Source organism: Amblyomma mixtum, chromosome 3 (genome assembly GCF_055824585.1).
Source record: "Amblyomma mixtum isolate Tamu chromosome 3, ASM5582458v1, whole genome shotgun sequence".
NCBI lineage: Eukaryota > Metazoa > Arthropoda > Arachnida > Ixodida > Ixodidae > Amblyomma > Amblyomma mixtum.
This window is the reverse complement of record NC_143014.1, coordinates 401,952,668-401,978,276: the sequence shown is the minus strand read 5'-3', so window position 1 is coordinate 401,978,276 and position 25,609 is coordinate 401,952,668. Positions and strand designations below refer to the sequence as shown.

Below are 25,609 nucleotides of genomic sequence, written 5' to 3'. Positions count from 1 at the left end.
AGATTTTGAGAATATTTCTCTTGATTTGTTCTTTCATCATAATTTGTGAATGAAGCCATGCAAGAATTTTCCGTGTTTTCTTAATTAATTAAAACGCAAAAATGCCGCACTTAAAGAAAAATTTTACATAAACGTCGCTAAAGCTTCAGCCACAATAATTTGTACGCTTCCCTGCAGCTTGCCCTAGAAATAAATTAAATTTACTTGAAAAAATTACTTCCAAATTTCGCAGAAAGTGACTTTTTGCTCAGATTCACACCTAAATTAAGGATCAAGGTCGTCCGCATAAAAATATATAAAATGGCGCATAAAACACACCAACTTCGTTGCTTGTAAACTGTAAATTTAATTCGAGTACATTTTGTGGCAGGCGAGAAAAAAAATCCGCAACCAGCCGCCTCGGTGGATTCTGCCGAACTGCGTGTCCACTGAAGAACACGCACTGTTGTGCTCGAAAGAACTGCAACGCAAAAGATGTGACAGAGACTCAGTTCCCGAAGCAGTGCGAAACTGTCAGAGACCAGCGGGACGTGTCTCATCAGGAGAGAGCAGAGGGAGCGTTCAGATAGCGCAGTAACAGGCCCGTGGCTGTTGCTGGGGGTCCGTCAAGGTCTTTCTCGGAGCTCGGCCATCGGCGAACGAAGCCGACACTGGAGTTCCGGAAGCCTGGAAAGTTCAAGGGTGGTGGTGCGGGTATGCTGTTTTTTGAAAGTGGAGAGTGCAGGCCTGGCCGACTCGGCGACGGCTGTCCCTCTTGTCCTCCCGTACCGCGCGGCGCTCCGGTGGAGCTTCGCGGGTTAATGCGACCCCTCTGCCCCGTCGTCGCCGCGTTGAGAAATGAGGCCCGTCCGGGTTGCAGGGAGCTGAGGACAGTCGGGAGGAGACAGGCAGCTAAACAGGTTGGGTGGTGTGCCTGCGGGCGTGGAGGGCCGAATTACCGCGCCGAGGCACGCGCGTTCCATCGTGCAAGGCCCGCCGCCTTCCAGACATCGCCGCATCGACAGCTACCCGAACCTGTGTCATCGCCTCGGCCCCGTATGTGAATTGTCCGCCGGACTTTTTCCTTTTCCTACCTCTGTAACGCTTTGTATATTCCTACTTTTAATGCTCTGTACGCCTCCTTGCGCTACAGTTGGATGACTGTATTTTTGTATTGCCGTCTCCTGCTTGTCGCGTTTCGTGTTGTGTACAGTTTCTGCTACTCCTGCTGTTCGTTTTTACCTTTTTTGTGTTTTTCTCTGCCTTTAAGTAAATACTTGTTTTAACCCATCAACCCTTTGAGTCCCTTCTCGATGACCGACCCATCGACACACGCGCACCACGCACGGGCTCACCGACCTTAACAAATCAATGCTGTCCAACGCTCGCTTTTAGTCCACAGGGAAACGTAAAGCGGCTCCTGTACCTCAGCGGTTTGCGCCAGGCAGCCAGTTGACGAGCGATAATTGTGACAGAAACCAGTGGTGCTAGAAATTACTAATGCGTAGGCGTTTGCTCTCACATGAGTGGCGTATACAGGGCCTGTCGGCAGTGCGTGTGAGCACGAAAATCACCATTCGAAAGAAGACATCAGCCGGCATGGCGGTTCGAACCCAGGCCCTCTGTGTGCCAGGCGGGCTCGCAACGCATACGCCACGAGGGGCCTTTTTTTCCGTTCTTTCCAATGTGCTAGTTAATGCACGAGGATGTGTGTGTATACAGAAACGGCCTGTATACAAATTCTTTCTACAAAGCACGCAGCTAGTGGCCGCGTTGCACTAGCGTGACAGAGAACTGTTGGTTCAAGCGCCTTATGGGGCATAGTTTTCCGGCACATGGCCGTTTAGTTCGGCAAACTGCCAGCGCGGGTTGCTTCACCCTGAACTCCTCCTTCCTCTTTTCCCCTTTCCTTCCCCGCATATCCGCACGCGGGTAGACGGAGGGAGCACCGCGACGGAGTTGGGCGGTCGGGTTAACCGTTGTCAGGATTAGCTTCAACACTGTGGGAGGAGAGGGGAGCAGGAAGGGCTTTGTGGGAGAGAGAAAAGTATCAATGCGGCGGGAAGCCTTCTCTGTGCCTGACGAAATCATGTTCAGTAGTCGTGTACTGAGAAAGGCGCCTAGTGAGAAGAGAAAGAGGGGACGGAAAAGGCTAGGTGGTTGAGGGGTTTGTTGAAGTCGCTTGAGGGGGCGAGTAGGCTGTGTCGATTGAAAACGCTAGCAAGACAGCGGCCCTTGGGAAGGATGCGAGAATGCTTTCGGTGATTCTTTTTGACAAGTTGTAAGCTTTGCAACGTCCAGGATGTAGAAGAAAGGTACATTCCGGGAGAAACATGTCGCAGTGATAAACAGTGTGCCGTGTCTCTTAGGCGCCGTATCTTGTCTCTGTGTCATGCCAACAAGCACCGAGTGCCACCTTAGTCAACTCAGGATTTAGACCCGTGATTAGAAGCCAAATTAAAATTTATACAAAGAAGTTAATAGTCAAGGACGCCAAAAGCAGGGATATGGGATGCTTGGAGAAGAATTTTTGGGCGAAAGAAATGGAAGTGTCCAAAAGGCCAATCTCAACAATCATTTGGGGCGTCACAAGGTCTATGGTTTATGGGGGTTTAGCGTCCCAAAGCTACTTAGGCTGTGAGGGACGCCGTAGTGAAGGTGCCGCCTTGGTGCCGTAATTGCTGTCGCCTATCTTTGCGGTAAATCAATGAACTAGCTCTTTTATCGGCGCTACGCTATGTGCAGTTTTTACAAACGCGTCGAATTCACCCCCGCGATCACAGCTGAGCGTCATACGCCGTGAAAGCATTATTTTTTCCGAGGACAGTTACCGACAGGAATGCCTTGCCTGAGAGTGTGATATCCGCAGGTGACTTTCTGAAGGCAATTCATGACGTATTTTAAGTACTGTATAGGCATATTCTCCAATGTTGTTTGTTGTGCACATTTTTTTACTCCTCACAGATTGCTCTTGCATTGTATTTTATATCTTTGTGCCTTTCCTGTTTGGACCCAAGGAAATGGTCTGCATTATTGCGTAAATAAATAAATAAACTAAATGACGGACTTCGTATCCGGAACTTAATGCATCTTACATGAACTGGCGCGACCACGAATAGTGGCACTCTCCGCGCTTTTTTTTATGACGGGAGTGACACTCCTGTGCACTCTGAGGAGTCTGAAGGTTCTGTTGGACGCAGTCTCTAGCATCGTGTTGCTTGAGCGTTCATGAACTGAGGGGCCAGCAGTGATAAAAGCCCTCGATGTTTTTCGAGAGCACTGGCTTTACGGGACAGTGACAGACATATATTGTCTAAATTAAGGGACTCAGGTGGAGCAATTGCCGACAGACCACAGTAAGGATAATCCCACCCGTACATAAGACACCGCCACCACAGCTCTCCCAATAAGTAGTGCAGTGGATAATTAGGATAGTTTCTTGGTTCTTTCACGTAGTTATCAAACAAGTGCATATACCATTGTTTGCGTTTCTTTGTTCAATTATAATCTAAAGTAAAAGAGTGACCTGAAATCGAATTGCTTACTTTAGAGCGCACGCATGCGCTGAACGGGAAGCGCCAGGTAGGACCCAGACTGCCGCTCAGTGTTTAAAGCAGCCAGCAGCAGTCGTCGCCGTCGCTTGTGGATAACAAATAACGCTGTTTCAATGAATGCGAACGGTCACCGAACATGCTTCTTGATAAACTGATTCAAAATGAAGTATTCAACTCACAGGAGAAAGGAGGGACGATTAGCGAGAAGCGCCGGTCCTACGCGATGTCCGCAACCCAGATACCAAGGGTTTCGAAGGCGCGCTGTCGCATCGGCGCTTCCTGCAGAGTGTTCACGCTGTGTAAACAAACAAGGGTACAACCGGTACAAAATTGAGATTATTTAAGGTAACTAATGTGCAGCTTGCGTTTCATGTCATGCAAACGACCACTAGCAGTTTGCACACAGCGATGCAAACAAGAGTACCATGGAGTGCCTTGCCTGAGAGTAGGATATCCGCAGGTGACTTTCTGAAGGAGTGCACTCGTCCTCATCGGTGCATTCGCGGGGAAGCTTTGCGCTTACGCGGTAAATGTTCAGTGGTGTACTATGATCCTCAAGCACTCACTTAGGGTGTACAAAAAATATTTCCTAAAAAAGAAGCAAAAAAAGTTACCAATACACATGAAAATGTTACATTTCCGAATGACAGTCCACTATAGAAGATAAGAATTTCGTTGGTCAGGGTGTATTGTGTACTGCATCATATTGTGTTTTTTTTTTTTGAAGGAGCAATATCACTGTACCGCGCTGTCTAGTGCTTGGTGGCCTGCGGCTCTCTCAAGCTGACATTTATGACAGCTTCTACAACCGGCGTTGAGTGCTATATACTGTGTATGACACGAATGAAGGCATTATATTATTATTAAAATCAACATTCTCAAAACCAAAACAGTCCGGCGTTTCTCTGGAGGGGGCGAAGCGATGGCGACGGCTGTGTGTCAGAGCGAATAGTGCGGGCTGGGTTCGTTTCTGGGAGGCACCCACAAGAATTCGAATGTATTTGCGTAGCGCCACCAATTGGAATGTATCTCAGTCGAATGCTGTTAAAAAATTCGTCTAGCACCACAAGGCGGCAGTCGAGTCGAATGACATTCGGTTGGAAGGCATTCGAAACGCCCGTGTGGCAGGGGCATTACTTGTCCCGGATCGTGACGTTTTTTGTAGTTAACACTTAATCAGGTGTCGAAATAAGTCTGAAAATTAAGTTGGAGTAATTAGATTTGCGAACAATTGTATTTTCTAGGTATTTACGCGCAAATTAATTTCTCAAAGGTACTACAGCATCCTTCGCCACTGCCATCATTTCCAAATGACACTTGATTGTCGTGCGACAGCGCGAACCGAAAGTGTCATTCGTTCAAGAAAAGTGCACTTCGAGAAAGCGTCGCTAAACATGCGTGTGATAAAGGTACTTGGCTCGGTATGGAAAACCCCGCCGTAGCCAGTAAGCCGTGGCAGGCATAACTTAAGGCCTGCTGGCTGTTCGTCCCCCCCCCCCCCCCCCCCCTTGAGCTACGTCACGCGTAAGAGGCCCACATAGAAGTTCCGTGCAGCACGTCTCGAAGCTACGAGCGGCGCACTCGCGTTGAAGATGAGGCCTGGAAGGTACACAATGGTTAACCCCACCTGTACCGAGAAGTCAGAGTGGGGGACGAAGGAGACGACAATGCGATCGGTTCTGGAAACACGTGGCACTCCTTTCATTGCCTCGGGGAAAGTCACGGCATGTCGCGACATGCTTCCGAACGCAATTTTTTTCTAGACGTTGACTGTGCCTACACCTCCTGCTGCGCGTGCGGTTGTGTCCGAGACGGTGTTCTAATGCCATCCCTACCATCGCTAGAGTGGAACATGGATTACGCTTCTGCCGTGATATGCCTAACAGGTGCTGCGTGCCCAGTTGCCGGATTAACTACAAATCGTGTCCCAAAAACCACGTTTTCAAGTTTCACCGGGATGAAGAACAGAACACCTGGATAAGGGCAATACTACGAGAGAACTTCGTTGTATCACCGCACTCCAGGGTAAGGGCCGTTTCACATGCATGCGATTCTCGCCTGCGACGCTGCGAATTCGGTCGGTCTGCGACTGGAGAGGGCCGTCGGTCTAGCCGCAGACGGCCTGCGACCATGTTCCGTCCGGTTGGAATTCAGTCGCAGCGTCGCTCTGCGACTGACCAATGGGCAGCGCCGAGACGGCACGTGACGTGACGTCACGCGCCGTCTCGGCGTGGGGTCACGTGGGAGCTGTTCCCGCGGCGTAAGCAAAACTGTTTATTCTAATCAGAACGTACGAAATATTGCCTTGCATCTAAAAACACGCGGGTCATAACATCATCAACACATTCCGTGCAGCGGTTCCGTCCGGTTGGAATCCTTACGCAGCGTCATGTGATCGCGCTGCGACTGACCAATGGGAAGCATCGTTATGTCATGTCACGTGCGGTCACGTGTAGCAGAACGGATGCAGCGGCAAACACAAAGTGTGTTTTGGTTGTTGCGCGCGCACGTGGGCACAAGAACATGTCTGCTCCTCGAGGTGTTGAAGGCACGCGCGCGTGTTGTAATGAACTTCTCATCGATGAAGTGGAGAGGCGGCCACTTTTGTGGAACGTGAAATCGAATGAGTACAGAAAGAATGCAAACAAAACTGGGCTGTGGGAGGAGGTTAGAGACGCCTTGCGATCAATCGACCCCAACGGTGAGTACCACTTCTTTTGGTCCATTTTTATTTTAGTATGTTTTTTCTTAGCGCTGTTAATTGTAATGTCGAATTTCTGATCATGAGTGATTGCACCGCCCTTTGACAATAAACGATAGCCGGCTCGGAAGGTCGACGCAGGCAACATGTTCAATGCACGCAGCTGCACGTGCGGATTCTCGGCGTTTTAAACAGTGGTACTCTGCACTGCTTTGTTTAACGGGAACATAAAAACGCCATTGAACCATAGTATACTGTGCCCTGCTCAAAAAAAAAAATATCGAAAACGTCTTTTGCTCGCATATTTTTTCAGGCCTTATAATTGTTTACACACTGCGAAGGCCAACCACGTGCACAGAGTGGGCTCTCATTTCAGTAAAATTTCTAATCCTTAAACAAGAAAACTGACAGTAAGCGTAATGACACCCAGTCTTGTTCACGAATTGGGACTACACGACTGTGCCCGGTTAAGTACCGTAAATTTTGCCGCTCAGCGCGAGACGAATGCCTCCGAGTTTGTGTTACGGCTTCAGGTGGCGGCGAAATGGAAAAATAGTCGCGTGCTGTGGACAGTCGGTTCGCTATAAAGGCACTCAAGTGACCGGAATCATTCTGGACCTTTGAAGTTACTGTGGCAGCTTTGCCAACATTTGTGTGCTCAAACGTCGAAATAGCCTTATCCCGGCACCAAACCCGTCCAAGTTTTGTCTTGTGCTGTCACTATTTATTGTGGTATGCATTTTCACTCGCTGAAGTGAAGGCACGTTCACGGGAATATCACTGAATATTCATTCAAAATATGAAGGAACCAAGCACTCGCCGAAACCAAGAAACGGATATGGGAATGTTTCTTAGTCATACTTGGCTCATTTTGCTGCTTTTAATAGAGTGTAGTTCTGTCAGTTTTGTTTTACACAAACAACTTGGGAACGTACTAGACAATTTCTGGAGCATGTGAGAAAGCGTTCATACTTCAAATAAGATAACTAGCTTCATTTGTAGCTAACTTTCATACATTTTTCAGTTACAGTTGATTGTGCCCAGGAGAGATGGAGAAATTCGAAAGACAGATATAGGAGGAAGCTCAGAGACCTCGAATGTGATTCAAGGAGTGGCGCTGGAGCGTTGCCGAAGAGCAGGTGCGGGGTGCACCTTGAAAGGATGCGATTTTTAAAAGACCAGATGGAAGTACGTCAGTAAGTATTACTCCAGTGCAACTTTCCCACCCACATTTCATTTTACTTGTTTGCGATAGTTTCGAGCGGAAACATTTAGGCATCATTTTCACAGAAAAAAATTAATGTTGCATGTACTGCTTCTCAGGGTGTATTGTTCATCCACCACAATAACTGTTCAATGTAATGCCTCAATTTAGTTTGTGCAGTTTCATTGCAGCTTCGATTTCGTGAATGCCAGGTTTGCGACATAGTGATCAGTAGAGTCACAGGTGTATTCGCAGTGCTGCTGTGAAAATCTATCACTGCATTCTCTTAGTGCTCAATGTTTACGTAATGTGACCATCCTGCAGAGGACACAGCAGCATGGAGGTGGTGGCCGTGCAAGAAGCGCTCGAAGACCACCCACGACTAGGGTCTCCAGCTGCAGATTCAGCACCAGCAGCCTCATTCCAGGACATTTTTTTTGTGCCCTGAAGTGCCGCAGCCCAGCACCTCTCAGTCTGTGGCTGTGGATGAAGATGAAGGCACGACGAGCCAGTCTGCAGGGAATGGCCCGCCGCAGCCCAAAAAGCGGAGGAAAGCACGGGAAGAGCTCGATGTCGTGAATGCACAGCTTGCGACTGTTCGCAGTGCATTACTGGCGCACAGGCCAGCAGATGCAGACGAACACTTCTTGCTGTCGTTAAAGCCATATGTGGCAACTGTACCAAACAATATGAGACACCATATGCAAATGGAACTTCTGAACATTGTAGGGCAGTACAGTCAGGGAGTATATCCCACTCACCTGATGATAAATCCAGAATAAATAAGTAATAAGGGTGTAATTACTCATTGAGATCCACCCAAGCACAGCCATACGTCTACAAAGGAAAGCTATGCAGCTTTCCTTTGTAGCCGTATGGCTGCGCTTGGGTGGATGTCAGTGAGTAATTACACCCTTATTACTTATTTATTACGTTATTTTTTTTTTATTTATTACCATTATTACTGATTATTTATTACTCATTTTACTACTTGATGATAACGACAGAATAAATAAGTGTTAAGGGTGTAATTACTCACTGACATCCACCCAAGCGCAGCCATACCGCTACAAAGGAAAGCTGTATAGCTTTCCTTTGTAGCTCTATGGCTGCGCTCAGGTGGATGTCAATGAGTAATTACTCCCTTATTACAAATTTACTCCACCTTGCGGAAATCCCCTAAACATTTGATACATCAGAATATAAATAAGTGTCAAGAGATGCAGTATGTATGGCACCACATTTATTTCACTGTGCTGCAGTTCTGAAAAGAAAAGATGGAGCAAAGAAGCCATGGCAAGTTATTACCTTGTAGGGCTCACAGAACAATAGTATGAATGTGCTTTACTCAATGCCGTGTGTTCAGGGGGAACAGCTGAAACAGGCTTTCTTTTTTTTCGCATATTATGCCTGTGTTGCAACCTATTTCAAGACAATATTATCTGCACTGGAAAAGAGAGAAAAACACAGTAGCACTTCCTCTTTTTGGTACAAAAGACGCATGAATGAGACCTGGTGACCACACGTGGCACACTGATGACAAAGACAAAGAAAACCGAGCTACCAGGACATTACAGGCACAAACATCTTGTTTCAATTGCTTAAAAAGAGAAGAGACTGCCCACTGCATTTACGTAGCCTAGCCATGGTTTCTGATTATGCTATTGAGGAGCACAATGAGGTGTTGCTCACACTTAACTAGGCTGTGCTTTTTGCAGTGTTCGTTTATTTCCGAGGAATAGTGGGGGATAATTCGAGGCATTTATTTCTTTCTGACAAAAAAACAAACACTATTTTCGGTCTAATTGTACAGTGCAACTTCACTGTCATCAGAGGTAAGCTGCCCATGGCTCTTTGCATTGGAGCCCTTGATGACAGTGCACATTATTAATGAAATGCTGTAAAATTCCTTTCGTTGCTTTGCTCCCACAGCAACAAAGGATAAAATGATCTGCCTGCACCGCTAGCATTCAGGACATCATTGTTGGCTAGGCAGAGCTCATAAAGAGCCCCTTTATGGTCTGCTGCCCAAGAGTTTGGTTTTTGGTGGTCGACATGCGGGTTTTGTTAACACATATACCTCATGGGCGGCTTGACAAGCTCGCATCTCCTTATAGACAGAGGCAATGACAGACTCAACTTAAGTGGTACGGGAATACAAGGAATAGGCAAACACTGGATAGAGAATAGGTACAACTCCACAAGTATAATCTATATGCATACAAATATTCACAAAACAAACAAATCGTCGCTCCCTTCACACATGTCAGACAAATAATGCGAACATGCATAAGTACACATTATATACACTATACACGAGCACATCTACCATTGTGTTATACAGCAGTCACAATGAATGAGTACTGAGCAAGCAGACGTCTACAAAGCAACCAAAACAGGTCCCACATTTGAACGCAGGGCTCAGACAAAAATGTAGCCATGTTATTGGCATTGATCATAGCCATAGCTTAAAAAATGAAAGTTCAAGAAAGCACCATGGCATTACTCCTGATAAAAGGATCATATTGAGAAAGTGTGCACACCAGTGCTCCTTATTGCCCTTGTACAGAAACGAGATTGCTGTGATGAACTCTACACTTTACAACACAGACTGTCACGGTGGCTCAGTGGTTATGGTGCTCGGCTGCTGACCCAAAAGGTGCAGGTTCGATCTCAGTCGTGGCGGTCGAATTTCGATGGGGGCAAAATTCTAGAGGCCCATGTACTGTGCGATGTCAGTGCACATTAGAGACCCCCAGGAGGCCGAAATTTACTGAGCCCTTCAATAAGGCGTCCCTTGATCACCTGAGTTGCTTTGGGACGTTAAACCCCCAATAAACCTTTTCGAAAACCTTGCTGCACAGGTGACAAAATATTATTTTCAGCAAGATAGAAACTATGTGTTCAAGTAACTTGTAACAGGAAGAGGAGATAGAAATTGGTCGATAGTTAAAGAGTTAGGTTGTCCCCCTTTTACTGGTACGATGCCGGCCATCCACCAGTACATCACTCGAAAGTATAAAACCCGAGAGAGAGATCCTCATTAAAAAGGTTTATGGGGGTTTAACGTCCCAAAGCAACTCGGGCTATGAGCGACACCATAGTGAAAGGGCTCTGGAAATTTAAACCACCTGGGGTTCTCTTAAAGGGCCACTGCCCGGGGTCCGGACATTTTTGAAAAACAAGCCCGCTGCATAGATGAGGCATCGAAGATAACCTCTGCAAAATACTAGAGCCATGCGCGCCCCGAAAAGCTGCGAAAATTCAAATCAAAGCCCGCTCGTTCTTTCCTTCAACAAAAACGGCCCGTCCCACTACTCTGAACCCCGTTGACGTCATGTGGGTTACTTTCGCTAAAGGCACTCCATTGGTGCATCGTTCTGACTGACGGGAGAAGGTTGGGCGTAGCCTTGGCGTCGCGTCGTCTGCACAACGCTTTCCGCAGCGCCTTCTGTTCTGGCTCATGCCTACAAACCCGCATGAAGGAACAAAAAAAAAACTGCGGAGGGAGCGTGCGGCGACAGCCTTGAACCCTAGCCATAAAAAGTAAAAAAATAGTAAAACTGAGAGAGTTGGTTCGCCCCCCCCCCCCCCCCCCCCGCCGTGATCACGTCACGAGACGCTCTGCGTGCGCGCTCCCTTCTCAGTTTTTTTTCTTCTATGCAAGCCCCCCAAAACAAGGTTTTAATTAGTAGTGCAGCAGAGCCTTTCCCTCGCTCGCCCACTTGACCGCTCCGCACAGACACCGCTTATCCTTCATGCATCTTGCATACGCCTTGACTCCAATGAACGACATGGGCTTCGAAGTGGAGAAAAGACACAAACACACAGAACACAAACACACATGAAAAGCAAACGGGCGGTTGCCGGGCCCGCACTTCGCCGTGTGTTTCGAACAGAACCGACTTCCGCCCCTCCGCTCGTGAAGCGATGGGGAGGCCTAAAAAAATGAAAAGGTGGCTCGCTAACTGGGAATGACAAACAGATGTATGAAAGGATGCGCTCGCTAACAAGTCTAGGTGGTCGAGCCGATCGCGCCTCTCGATCGTTCAGTGTGCGCGCCCGCAGCGCCCCCCCCCCTCCCCTCGAACAGACCCAGCAGGAAAAACCAAGAAAAGAATTCTATTGAAGGCGGGGCCATGACGTAGCCCTGTGACGCACTCCACAGACACCACGCCTCCGGCTTACATTGGAGAAAGAAGGGGTGATTTTACCTTGCCGATCCTACTCGACGAGGAGCGGGAGGGAAAATTTCGAGGAGGGAATGGAAGGAGAGGAGGCTCGCTCAAAGTGAGGTAGAGAGTGTTTGCGACCATGGGGTGGGCAGGGGCCCTTTAACATGCATTGACATTGCACAGTAGATGGGCCTCTAGAATTTCGCCTCCATCGAAATTTTATTGTTAACAAGATGTTATTTATGGCCGCAACCCGGCAAATGCACGCTGCCATGGTACAGAACCGGCAGCACTAGAAAAATAAGAGCAAAAAATGTCTCGCACTTCAGCTGCTGCCCTAGAGAAATTATGGCCAGCAGGAGGCTGCAGGCCCAGCATCGCTGAGCCTCCATCAGCTGCCAGCGTAGAGCGCCATTGTCCTTCGGTTACGTTACCGAAGTGGTCCTCGTGGTCCACGTACTGTCCATCGATGTAGTAGGCGTCCTCGGTGAGGAAGTTGTGCAATGCACATGTTGCCAACACCACAAAATCCGCATTTTCCGGCTTAAGGTTGATGACACGTCGAAAAATGCGGAAACGCGAGGCCATCACACCAAATGCACTTTCGACGCACCTCCTGGAAATAAATAGCATATATTGATAGATGTTCTGAGAACAGCATTTCAGACCATAATTTACCTTGCCCGGCTCAGGCGATAATTGAAGACCCTTTTTTCTTCTTCCTGGCACCTGCCAGAGTAGGGCCTGAGGAAATCAGGTCGAAGCTGAAAGGCTTCGTCCCCAATAAATACGTGGGGTGCGACAACTGCAGAGCCGGGAAGTTGCTTGGGGGCTGGCAAGCCAAGAACACCTCGCTCCAGGCAATTTCCGAACCTGCATGCACTTAGTGTGCCGCCGTCACTCTGCCGACCGTAGCCACCGACGTCAACCATAATAAATTTAAGGTTACTGTCGGCAACCGCCATCAGCACAATGGAGTATGTGCCCTGCAAGGAACCAAAACAATAAGCATTATTGCTGAAACCTAACAAAGCACTGGTAGTACCTTTTAGTTGTAGTACAGGCTTCCAGAATTGGGTGGCGCCTGTATTTGTACATGCTTTCCATCCACTGCGCCCACGCAGTGGGGAAAAGTCCACTTTTGGTGGAAACCATTCGCAATTTCGCACCACTTTTCAGTTGTTGGCATCTGAAATAAAAATTTGCCATGCCATCAGATGCACATTTATGAGCGGGGGTGGTGTAAGAGATCAGATTGTTACATGGAGGCAGTGATGGTATATTTATAAATTCAAGTGCTAATGGAGATTTCAAGGGTATATTGAACACAGATCTCAAGTTAACACAGCAAGACTAAACAGTTTTCTTGCACCAGCATTATAACGACACTGTTCATCTGCATTACACAAGTTCATTAATGCTGTTTTATTTAATACTTTCAGTGTATCTTAAAATTTGTATGTTTTAAAAAAGTGAATAGACATGCAATGCGTAAACACTCATAGCTGCATAGGCTTCTGGCACTTCCCATAGCAGTACTGTAGAACTGAAAACAAAACTGCTGTACGAGGCTAAACAAAGGCAGAGTAGACAGGACGAGCGTTGCATTCCGGTTTCTCAGTTAAAAGCCTACGCTCATCTGGCACTCTTTAGTTTGTTTTTTTTCACACCATGCCCACTGACCCCTCATCACACATTCCTGGGAGCTTTTGTACAACTGGAACCACTGAATTATGTCTGCAGTCATTACTTGCCAATTTCCTCACGAAATGAAGGAAGAAAGCATGGGTCATGTGGCCATCATCCCCCAAAATATGCATGCATGATCACGAAAGCATGTACTACAGTCTTCAGGTATACATGCCATAAAGCATACCTTTAAGCAGAGAGGTTGCAACACCTTCCACAGGAGCCGACATGTGAAGTGAATGATCCCGGCTACTGTGGAGATGCCTACCCTGAAGGACAATGCCACCTCCTGCATATGCATCCCCGATGCCAAGTACCTAAAAGACAAAAGTGGAAGAGAAGGTGAAGAAAGTTAATGCAAGATTTATGGCACTGAGCAGTCCCTCCAAATTTAGAAAAACTTTCCACATTCTTTTTCTCAAAACTGTGTCGCTCCAATGAAATAGTTAGCCTACCGAAGCGATTGTCAAAAACACAGTTTTTGCCCCGATATTGCAGCTCAGTTTTACGAATGCCATGTGGCAACAAGGTAAGAGACATGACCGCTTGCCCGTTCTGGTATGTGCGGTGACTTTTCAGACTTCCAAGTCCACAACTACTGATTGCAGGAATGACAGAATTATTGGGATGCGAACAAGAATTTGACATCATAAATCGGCCGCAGACGTACAGACACCCCACGAACTTGTACGCAGTAAAGCCACTAACAGGGTGTTAGAATAGGTTAGGTGTACGAACGAGTCTCGCCGGCGCGGCGCGCCGGCGCTCGTAGTGTGCCTGCACTCCGGCAGGCGGCGCGCCAAACTTGGGGCCTTAGGGGCCTTAGGGCCCTCGACGGCGCAGCGCCCGTAAACGCGCGGGTAGACTTGCGTGGATTCGAGTATAGCACGGACAGGGTGAACGCGCGCACTGCTGGCTACTTGCATTATTTTATCACAGCCAATTCTGCCTTAGTCGGAATAAACCTAACCCCTTTTGGCGCTTTGTATTAAATGCTCGCCGTGAAAATCGTACGCCACTAAATAAGGGCTGTTCGCTCTCGCTCGCACTGAAATTTCGAATTGATGCGGGCTGTAACAGCACCTACTCTGCGATACGTCTGAAAGTGCTCCTAATAGCCTGTCCTCATATTAAGCTATAATGCGAGCGGTGTTGCGCTTGATTATGCAAAACACTGTCGGCACTTCTGGAAGTTGGCGTCCGGAAACGAGTTTCTCGTGTTTTCGCTTGCAGCTGTTATATGTGCGAATTTCTGCGTAGCTTTCGAGCGCCGAATATTGCGTTCATGCTCTGAAAAAAAAACACAATGCTACATGAACATTTATTTCACACACATATCTGCAATCACAAAAAAGGCCACATTCTACAGGTTTGCGCAAATTTTGGCATCAAAAGTTTGCATGAGATCCGGCTACATTATGCTATCTTCTGTTTAGTTCACAAAAAAAGATCTGGCACACAAAAAACACAGATAAGTAAAAAATCACGCATTAAACAAGTTTAGCAAGCTTTCGCAGCTGCTGCGTTTTGTTTTTCGCATCAGCTTTTCTTTGCTTGCAGACCTGTCGCATTCGCATTGCTATATAGTGATGCAGAAGGCCTGCCATAATTTCTTCTTTGTGTTCCGGACAGGGAAAAGAAAAATGGTAGCTTTCTAGTATGCATCTACTGTCAATTCATAGACATTTCTATGAAAAGTATTCTTCTGAAATTCAGCCTCGGCTGCTTGCAGAAGGTGGAAGATGGTCCTACTCGGGTGCAACAGTCCACCTCGAGTTTTGCACTGAACTAGAGCACTTTCTTTTAGAGACTGTGCAGTAGCTTCTCCTATAAGGCACTCTCTACATTTTGAGCATGTTGTACTCTTCGTAAGTTTTCGGCACATAAAACCAGCGAGGTAATAAATTATACAGTCAATAACCTCTGGCTCTGTACACACATGATCAAAAACGTCTTCACACTCAGCTTCCGCGTCGACTAAGCCATCCAGCTTTTGTTTTAGTTGCTGAAGCTGTGTCTTTTCTTCGGTGTCAGCCTTGAACGCAAGCTTAATATCATTCAGTGTTAGTGCATGTGCATTACTGGCGCTTTGGACTTCGCAATTGCCAAACTTTGGCGGCTTGAGCAAACTGTACACCGAGAGCATGTTATACAATTGCAGGAAAGTGGGCATAGAGGGGTGGTCATTTTGGCCGCCTGCCTGGCGAATTATTCCTAAGAAACGTTCAAGCACGTCCTGGTTGAACTTGCCCGTCAAGACATAGCTGAACCCACATTCCTTAAGCATATACCGAGACAGCTCCAGTGCAGATAAAATTGACACGCGCAGACCCTCTGCGGTCTGCTCGGTGAGGCAATTTGCACGGGAAATCTTTCCAGATAGTACATCTTGCTCCCACCTGTTTAGCCAATGCAATGAAGAAGCTAAAACTCGCAGATCTTTGCTCCCCACAGTAATACCTTCTTGCGGGCAGTTTCGATTGAGGGCGTCAAAGAGGTCATTGAGTTTCATGGTAAACTCCATCGTTCCTTTCACGTTTTCTAATCGTTGCGTGCCTCTCCTCGAATAAAACTCCAACCCTTTTGCTACACTACGGCTGAACAACTGGGTCGCCAGCTTGACACGCATTTTTTCAGTGTTCGTTGGATTGATATGGGAAAATGTTATTTTAGGACATACACGTGCCAGACCGGGTTGCTTGGAATCTTCAACAAACAGTCTGTCATAGTGCTCCCAGTGCACCCGTTCACCGTTAACAACCAAAACCTTTTGTCGATGCAAGCGGTTCCGCACACATTTGAGGAGGTGAGGCACATCGGAAAAAACAAAAACACTGCGTTTGTTGTCAACAGGATGAGTAAAGAAGTGTTTGGTGTGCCGAAGAGCCCCACTCACTCCAAACTCTTTCCACATTAGGCGATTAGTAGCTGCTCCGTCACACACTATTCCATCGACCAACGCACCTGCTTCCTCCAGGAGAAATATCGCTTTTAGTATGAGCTGTGCAAGTTTCGTCCCTTTTGTAGGACCCTTGCTCGCAAAGACAGCAACTGGCTGTGAGTAGTGGTCCCCAAATGCTCGAAAAGTGAAGACCAGTCCACAGTCGGCGAGGTCATCGCTGGTCGGCGAACTGTCCCCAAAATCGCTGAATCCACAATAAGTCATTGACTTCGAGTGCACTCTCATCTCCTTTCTCACTTGCATTTTATCGAGCACCAAAATCCCATGTCGCTGGAACTCGTCTTTGGTTGCCATTTTTTTCTTAAATGCGGCAAAAAATCGCGTGTCAAATACGCACTTCACCCTCACCAAACTTAAGTACTTTGGCACTGCGGTGACGCAAGGAAGCGGTAGAACATCATTTTCTCGAAGGAAGGAGTAAGCCGATGGGCTGCGAATGTGCAGTAACAGACACAGCAAAAGCCAGTCTTCGGTGTAGCGCCTGCTCTTTTTATTTGCCAGTTTGGCAGCTGCCAAACACTCTTTCACTGCTGTCAGCTGTATTCCTGGTAGCTCAGCTTCGGAAAGCTTCGTTTCAAGGTCTTCTCCAGAAATTGTCTGCAGGCGCTCACGGGCTTGCTTAAGCTCGGCAGTGAGGATCTTCAGCCGGTTACAAAGGCGATTCTTGGATCTTTTGAGGGCATAGTTCGCACGCCTGAGCGTTGCAAGTTTTTCGCCGTTTTGCAAGTTTTTCGCAGAAAAAAGAGCACCACCAGGCTTCAACTTGCGTTGCTTGTCCATTAGCCTCTTCTGGCGAATTCGGAATGTGTCTGAGAGACTGGAGCACTTCTGGCAAACCGATTCAGCAGCATTGAGGATTAGTGGACATATCTTGTGGCGCCATTTATTATCGTAATCAAGAAACGCACTTTGCGGCTCAGCCTTAGGATACTCTTTGGCGCTTGGTCCTCCAGTACAAAGCCTTACTTTGTCTACCTGCTCCAGAATAGTTTTAACGTCCTCCAAAGATCTCACAGAGCTTGCACATTTCAAATCCTCTAAGGAAACGACTTTGCCCATCACCACTACTCTCACCTCCATTCTGTCATTAATTTCGACGAGCTTGGCAGCCATCAGAGAAGCAGCAGGACAGATGGCGCCCCACGAGCACGTTGCTTCATTAGTGTCTGACGTGACGTCGTCCGCCGATGCAGCACGTGAGGTATCCGACGACAACTGGCTGGCAGATCTCCTGGAGCGTTTTAGTTGAAGAAAGACAACACTTTTGACTTTGTCCATTTCGAGTCGGTGAAAACTCCAGCCTTTAGACGGTAGGCACGAGAGTGGAGCATGGAGTGGAGGGTTTTCGAACAAGCTTGCGAATACTGATATCGTCGCTGTTGGTGAGTTGGAATCAGATTCTTCTTCAACCGCTGTCACGTTGTACGCCTCAGCTGTAATCGACGAGGAGCGCATGCTACCTTCTTCTGAGACTTCTGCGCAAGGTTCGGCGCTCTTCAGTTTTTTCGGTTCTAGCGGTTGTCTTTCGGCGGGTCGCTTTCTGCTTTTTGAAGTCTTCGAAAGGTAGGCAGGACAGTCAGGGAATTTCGTGGGCACCGCGTCCTTTGCTAACAACGCACGTCATGGTGCGCTTTGCAGCACATGCCCATTGTACTCTGCCGTCCAGGTTTTGGACACACAACTCGGCTCAAAATGTCGTTCACAAACGTAATCTGTTGTTTGCAGAGCTCGGTCCTTTATTGGTATGGCCCGCCGCCACAGCTGCAGCCGTTCGTCGTCTTTCGGCGCCGAAAAAAGCGAAAACTTCTCCTTGCAGGATTTGTAGCCCGTATTGCAACGGGTCACAAAGCACTTTTTCCCCATCACGCAAACGCAGAATACACCATCGAAGAAAACGATGCGTGGATAGCAGCATGTGGAGAAGAAGAAGAAGAAGCAGCGAAAGCCACGTGCACAGCGAGAAAAATGAAAGACGCACACGACGGACAAGCATTGACACACGCGGGTGCCGCGGGCTCGCAGCCACTGAGCCACCAACGGTCCGCGCCATCTCTCGGCGGCTGGCGGAAACTCGTTCCTCGCTCTCGCCACTTGCTCTCCGACGCGGGACGGCCCGTTCACACACCTAACCTATTCTAACACCATGGCCACTAACCTGAGGGTGATCGCGAGCCTCATTCGTGAAGGAAGTGGCTCACGTGTCGCGTAATCTTTTGTGAGTGCATCCTCCAACAGCGCATAGAGTTCCTCGAAACGCTCCGGCGTCATCCGGTAGAACTTCCGAAAGTGGCAATTTCCTCGCTGGCGTCCCAGAACCCTCCTCGCAGCGCCGCCCTTCCTCCTCCTGTTTTTCTCCCTTCTCCTCTTTTTTTTCTTTCACGGCTGTTGCGCTCTTCGGTCTATTCCTCCGGCGAATCTGCCTCCGCCATAGCCTCCTCTATTTTTTTCGTGCCCGCTCAATCGCGGGAAACGCCGTTGTTACTTGTTAGGCGCCGTTCGTGCTAGTACGCGAAGCTGCCGACGAGTGGTGCGCGCAGCCCAGGATGGAGTAAAGCCCCTCGATAATTTGAAAGTAGCGTCTTTCTGTGAACTATGCCGCCGCGCCGCGCACCCTCGCCGATCCTCCTCTCTCACCTCTCCCATCGGCGCTTTTCTCAACGGTGATTGGCTCCGCGGGCGGTCTCCGGGAAAAGCGCGCGGAAAATTCGCTCTTTTTGTGTTTTCATTTTTTGTCGGCGCCATTTTTTGGCCAGCCGCCGCTGCTACGACCGAGCTCCCTGGCATTGTGCGCTTGCACTTCGCGTTATTCGCGCTCTTTTAGAGCAGCGCTATGCCGAGTTGCTGCGCATTTCAGTGCACAAGCTGGCATGAAAAAGCCTTTGTTCTTTTCGCGATTCCGAGCGGCAAGAAAGACACCATTAGAAGAAAAAAGCGGCTGCTCAACATCGGCCGCAAGAACTTTACCCCGACGAAGACTGCCCACCTCTGCGAGCAACTGTGCATTTCTTCCAAGCAACTGTGTATACTGAAACTGCATGCATGCGCATCACAAAGCCAACAACCTCACTTAATTCACTGATCATTTTGCGTCGTTATGCGTGTTATTGTTGTCACTTCATGGTTCCGTTCAACGTGCTATAATAGCGGAGGCTGATGCATACAATGTGTGTGCATGTGTTAGCAAGTGTGGAAGCAAAAGTGTTGGTATGCGTGCTGCGGTATCCGCGGTGCGGTAAATTTTTCGAACCCCTGGTAATGGTGCACAATCGCAGTAATGCGGCGCATGTCCCGAGCGAGATTTAACCTAGATTTTTTTATGAATGCAACTTGTCTAACGATCTACGCTTATTTGTTGTTTTGCTGAACCGTTACGCTTCTACCAGGTGAGATTATCAATGCCACATTCTCGGAAAAGACCTCATATTGCATTCACATAAATAATTCATTTTTTAATAACTTCAGTGCTTTCCATCTTTGCCTGAATCTACTCAAGTATTGTAAATATCCAATGCATGCCATTTTTGTATATTCATTGCTACAATTTGTGATCATTTGCTTTAGTTGAGCATGGTCGCGTAGCCTTTTGTTGAATACATCATCCGCTCAAAAACTATAGGCCTACATCTGAGCTGTTTCATTTCCCTAATTATGTTTTTGTTTTCTGTGTTTTGTTTTGAGAACTGCACCCAACGGGTGACAGATGTCCACAGCTGGCTTATTCGTGGTTTTTATGAATATTTTCGGCGTAAAACTACACGACTCATCTGTAAAAAACATTGCATCTTAAAAACTGTGCGTCATATTGTGACTGTATACTCAAGGCTTATATTAGTCAGGCACTTGCTTTAGGATAGCCTTGACTGTGGCTGACCAAATTGCTAAGACCCTATAACTTTCTCTTGGGTTTTGTCACGGTCGTTGCTATCAGTTTTTTTTCTTTCCTAACGAAACATCTCTAAGCGGATTTAAAAAGGAATAGAATGTGGGCGGAAAATGCCCAAGTGTGCCAAACTTTGGGGGTGGTCTACCTAAATTTGGAAGCCAACACTGAGTTTCCCATAGTCAAATTAGGGTGGACCCCAATGTTGGTCAAATATGGACGACGTCAAATTTATGGGGTCCAGAGAGACAAATTTTGGGGATAGCCCACCTAATTTTGGAGCTCACCATTGAATTGGTCATATTAAAATTAGGCTTGACACCAATTTTGGTGAAATTCGGACAAGGTCAAATTTCGGTGGTTGAGGGGGCCAAATTTTGGGGTGCGGACACTTTCCTTGGATGACGGAAAATCGGTGCGCGGATCTTTGGTTCTCATCTTCGGCTCGACATCACCTCAAGGTCGCCGACAGCGGGAGCTGAAGTCGTTTCATGCTTATATGAAAAGTTCATATTCGTTTTTAAGCCACCGCGAAAATTCTCAACTACAAAAACGATTAAGCCGTTGCATGTGCACTGCGCGGTGCCAAACTCATTCTGAACCTTAATGAAAAATTTTAGGACGGCCATTGAAGCAAATGCGCCGGCGTGAACAACTTCATAAACTGTACTTCGCGATAATTAGTTCGAAGTGAATATACATTTAACTAAACATTGGTATGCTGAAAATATTCAGGAATGTTCACATATATTGTAAATATTATGCTTCATATACTATGACGTGTTGAAACTTACGGTATTGAAAAGTCAAAAAGAATGTGAGATGTATGCAGCAAGTGGTTTTGTTCGGGCCGCAAGCGCTCGTAATTGGCACTTTCATTGCGCGTACGAGACGCTGATTTATGTGGCTCGTGGTAGTCACGCGTGTCGCATGTCTTTCTCCTGTTTTTATTCAATAACAGAGCGTGGAAAAAGCGCGAACTTAAGAGCGCGCGCATGTGTCAGCCAACTGCCCGGACGGCGAGCGAGCGATGGCCAAAAAAGCGTGCCGTGTGCAGCGCGCGCAGCCGGCGGGCGAGGATATTCGAGGAGGAAAACGCCGGAGTGGAGGAGAGTGTCGCTACTTTCAAATTATCGAGGGGCTTTAAGGATGGAGCAGACGACGCGGCAGGAGTTGCACGCAGCGTAAAAGACGGCGCGCAATTCTGCTACTGTGTATACTACTCTCCGTTTAGTAAGATTGATGTGCGGACACGATGGTTAAAGTGCTAAATTGTTTTTGTTAAGCCATGTGCACATGTACTTCAGTAAAAGCTGCTCATCAAGGAAAATATGAAATCGGCGGCCGGGCATACATATCGAACGTTGCTCCAGTACCGAGATGAATGCCTAAGTTTACAGCTATATCGACGGTAATTGTTACTGTGCCTCTTTGTACAAAACACGTATTCTTAGCATAGGTCGTATCTGACCCAATATATAAGCAGATGAGTGAATGGAAAAAATTTTACTGTCGTATATAGAATAAAACATACATGCAAAAATGTTTTCACAACTTCAAAATCTTTCTAGATAGAGGCTTTGATGTCAGCGGTTTCACTACATCGTTCCTGTCCGTCACCGATAAGGCATAGTTCGCAAAAACAGGGCGGAAAAACTTTCCGCAGATGAGTTTCAGAAGCTGGCTGTGGTGGTCATTGGACGCAAGCTCGCATTTCAGTGCTCCATGTTCTGCAAGAGCCTCAACTGCATTGTTGACTGCAGCTTGCAGGGGTTTTGATAAGAACCGTCTTTTGTTGAGCAACACCTCGACGTAGCTCTTGAGGGCGTACAGAACATACAAAAACTGCGTTGAAGGATAAAGGAGGCCTCCTCTGTCCTGAAGACGGATCAAACTGTCACTGGGCGCAGATGAGGCTGGTCGCGTGAGAAGAGCATTGCAGCTGCTGCAATCAATTTTTTCTTGAACGACGCGAGCCAAATAACCTCCTAACATCGCAAGTGCTGCAGTGTCTGGCGCTGGCAGCAACGTTTTCTGTGTCCTGAGAAGGTCTTCAAGGAGACTTTTCGCCTCCGGTGGAAAGTCGTCCGCGCGCTGGGTGACTGCAAGTTTCTGTGCACTGTTCAGTGCTCCAAGTGCTTGCCTTTCCGTTTCTATTACGTTGCTGTGTTGGGAAGCAGACACTAACCCAGTTTTTAAGGCCTCTACGCCAGCGAGTACCGCTCTAGCATCTGTCTGATCATTGCTTCCTGCAGACCGCCTTAACCAGCCAAAAAACGACTCTATGGGGTCCGAAGAAAACTTTCTGGTCAGAACAAACTTGAACCCCTCTTTAGCAATGAGGTATTTGACGCATTCAACGTTTGATTTTGTCGCTTTGCTTGTGTTGTTGTTTTTCTTCGGCGCCTTGTACAGGCCGTCTGCTTCGGTCGCCGGCCGGGCTTCATTCAGCTAATTCGAAATCTGTTTTTAGCGCCGCTTTATTCCGGGTTGCTGCGCATTTCAGTGCACAAGGATTAGGCGCGTTTTTGCTAACTTGTTCCGGCTCTGAGTGTGCTGGTTTCGTCGATGTTGATTGTGTGTCTTAGGAATGTTCGGTTAGAGGACTGCGCGTTTTCTTGCATAGTTGCGGACGTCGTTTTTGTGTTGTCGAATGTTTGCTTTTATATACTTTTGGTAATGGCTTAGGACGAGTTGGTCGTTTGTGGAGTAGGCAAAGGCCACATTTATTCCGCGGCCGCCGAAGCCCCTGCAGCCGGCCGCAACTACGCGCACGCCCATCCATCCTGGGCTGGCAGCGCCGCCCCGCGGAGAAACACGGCGGAGTCAGACGGCGCTTCAGCAGCCTTTGACCAGGCACAGAAAAAATAGAGGAGGCTATGCCTCCGCGCACCGCGAATCTGCGCGTCTTCTGGACCGCGGCCTGGTCAGCGCGCCTCTCAATGTGCTGACGCATGAACACGTAGGTGGTGGTGGAAACGTTTATTGCCAATGATGTAAATCGTAGGGGCGCCTGGTTTGCCGCAAAAGTTTGCATGATGACGAGAATTGGTCTGGGTATCGGGCATGCAGCAGTATTGGGTATTGAGCAGTCCGGGTTTGTAGTTGTCGCCAATGTGCAGCCTGCGCTATGGTGAGGGACGGAGCGGGGGGCGCGTATTCCATTCGTTTGTCTCGGTAATACGAGAGAATATCACGGAAGGAGACCAGGTAGTGCGCGGGCCGCGGGCGAACGGACCGTCGTGTGAATCGCCCTTTAACGCCATTTTAAGTACGTGCGCAGTCGCCTTCTTTGCGCGAGGAACGTGCCGGCCACACAAATGGCTCGAAGGGCAACGCGAAAATCGCGAGCCAGACGCCCTAGAAGCTCGCCAGGAGCAGAACAGCTGTGAAAGAAAATACGAGCAGAATCGCTTTATTAAGGCGAAAGCCTTTAATGCCTCATACTGCCGTGAGCAGGGAATGCTAGCAAGTGTGTTCGAGTTCCGGCGAAGAAAACAAAAAAAAAAACCTTATTGAGACTGGGAATCGAACCAGGGCGTTTGGCAGTTCAATGGTAGTCGCCGCCACGAACACGGTTTGAGCAAGAATAAAGGCAGATCTAGTGAACGCGCGGGTTTCGTGAGTGAAATGAAACAAATGAAAAAATTGCGAGTATGAAAAGAAACAAAAATATAATAAATTAGATCATAAAACACGAAAAATATTAGAGAAAAGGCACATCTAGTGAACGCACGGGTTTCGTGAGTGAAATAAAACAAATAAAAAAATGCAAATATGAAAAGAAACAAAATAATAAAGAAATTAAACTATAAAACATGAAAAATATTAAACACAGACCGCGTGGTCCAGAAGACGCGCAGATTCGTGGCGGCGGTGCGCGGAGGCAGACTCGCCGGAGGAATAGACCGAAGAGCGCAACAGCCGTGAAAGAAAAAAAGAGGAGGAGGAGGGGAGCGGAGGAGGACGGGCGGCGATGCGAGGAGGGTTCTGGGACGCCAGCGAGGAAATTGCCCCGAAAGTAATCTCGGTCTCCCGAGATCAGGAGTGGCATCTGCACACCACGATTATGGCTAGACTCAGCAAGCAGCAAATATGCTAAAAAACACACAAGGCGGCATTAAAAGTTCTCAACTCACGGCTGTGTAAAATTCAGACTCCGCCTTCCTGTTCTCCCAGACTGGCCGCACCCACCAACGCCTCGGTGTCGGCAGGCCCTCCAACAACATCTTCTTCTCGAGGAGGCAGTACTCCTCGAGCAACAGGAGCCGGCGATTTTCGGCATCGAAGGAAGCGGAAAGCGCCGGCGTGTCGACGTCTTCCGCTTCACAGACGCTGTCTGGGTCCATGGCAATCAGCAACTTTTTTTTCTCGAGGAGGTAGTACTCCTCGAGTATCAAAAGGCGCACGCCTTCGGGATCGTACATTCCGACTGTCGCCATTGCCAAATTGCGGGGAGAGCCCGAGCAGCGCGAGCCCAAGCGTTATATCGACGCCTTGGTGGCCCGCGCTATTTTCACGTCTCAAGGGTTTCATTCAGCGCACCACCGTACTTTTTGAATAATTCAAAACTGTTTACTTTACTAAAAACATATGAAATGTTACCTGGTATCTAAAAGTACGCATGAATAATATAATATAAACACATTCCATGTTGCATTACAGTCGTGTTTATTCACGGGTTGCATAAGCAGACATCTAGCAACCCTGCTTGTCACGCCGACCGAATTCGTTGAGTACAGCGTTGCATGTGAAGGCACTGACCGAAAATCGCACTGCGGCGTCACCGACTAGGACGACTATTTTCGTTCTAGTCGCAGCATGTGAAACGGGGCTTAGATGTTCGAAGCTTCTTCAAAGAATAGTTACTTTTGCAAAATACGATAAGCTTAAGCGCATGTACTGTAAAAAATAGTGTATTTAAACTAAGCAGCTGGTTAGCATTGCAGGTAGCGAATGCAGCCTTTCAAGAAAACTCTCTTTCCAAGTTACAGCTGCTAAACTAAAATTACACGTCCTTCTAGGCTTGCCAGCTTCACTTCATTGAGTCTGACACCGTGCGAGAGGCCTCCGACATCGACGAGGTTACAGGGCGCACCACCACTGCACCACTTTCGCATCTGCGCCTTCGCCCAGGAGCAATCCCATCAAAGTTTCCGGGATGCCCGTCTTATACTTCTAAGCCAAGCACCTCAAGGGATCGTATTCATTTAAAATATGATCTTAGAACAAATGCATGTATCTCCAATAAAAATACACATACGCAGTTGTGAAGCTAATCGAGAGTGTTTAATTCTTCATTATCACTGTGGTTCATAAAACTAGGTGAAAAAAAGGTAAAGTTTTAAACAATGGCAAATTCATTTCAAGTAATGCATAAAGAAAAACATCTACTGAGAGAGCGCAATGCGATAGAGGTGCTTAAAAAACCTTTGCTCGGATCGTTTGCGGCTAGTGCCTCAAAA

General features: G+C 47.7%; 1 protein-coding gene and 1 pseudogene across 1 annotated transcript; one reads left to right on the top strand and one right to left on the bottom strand.

The window, feature by feature from the left end:
• Positions 1-6,056: 6,056 nt before the first annotated feature.
• On the top strand, positions 6,057-8,098 carry LOC149357384 (uncharacterized; annotated as a pseudogene).
• Positions 8,099-12,661: 4,563 nt separating this feature from the next.
• On the bottom strand, positions 12,662-24,571 carry LOC149357383 (uncharacterized). Its single transcript, XM_089576581.1, has 5 exons — positions 24,284-24,571; positions 24,168-24,198; positions 18,420-18,552; positions 13,490-13,619; positions 12,662-12,802 (listed from the first exon to the last, which is right to left on the bottom strand). The coding sequence occupies exons 1-5, from the start codon at positions 24,569-24,571 to the stop codon at positions 12,662-12,664; spliced, it is 723 nt and encodes a 240-aa protein (XP_089432707.1).
• Between the last annotated feature and the right edge of the window lie 1,038 nt (positions 24,572-25,609).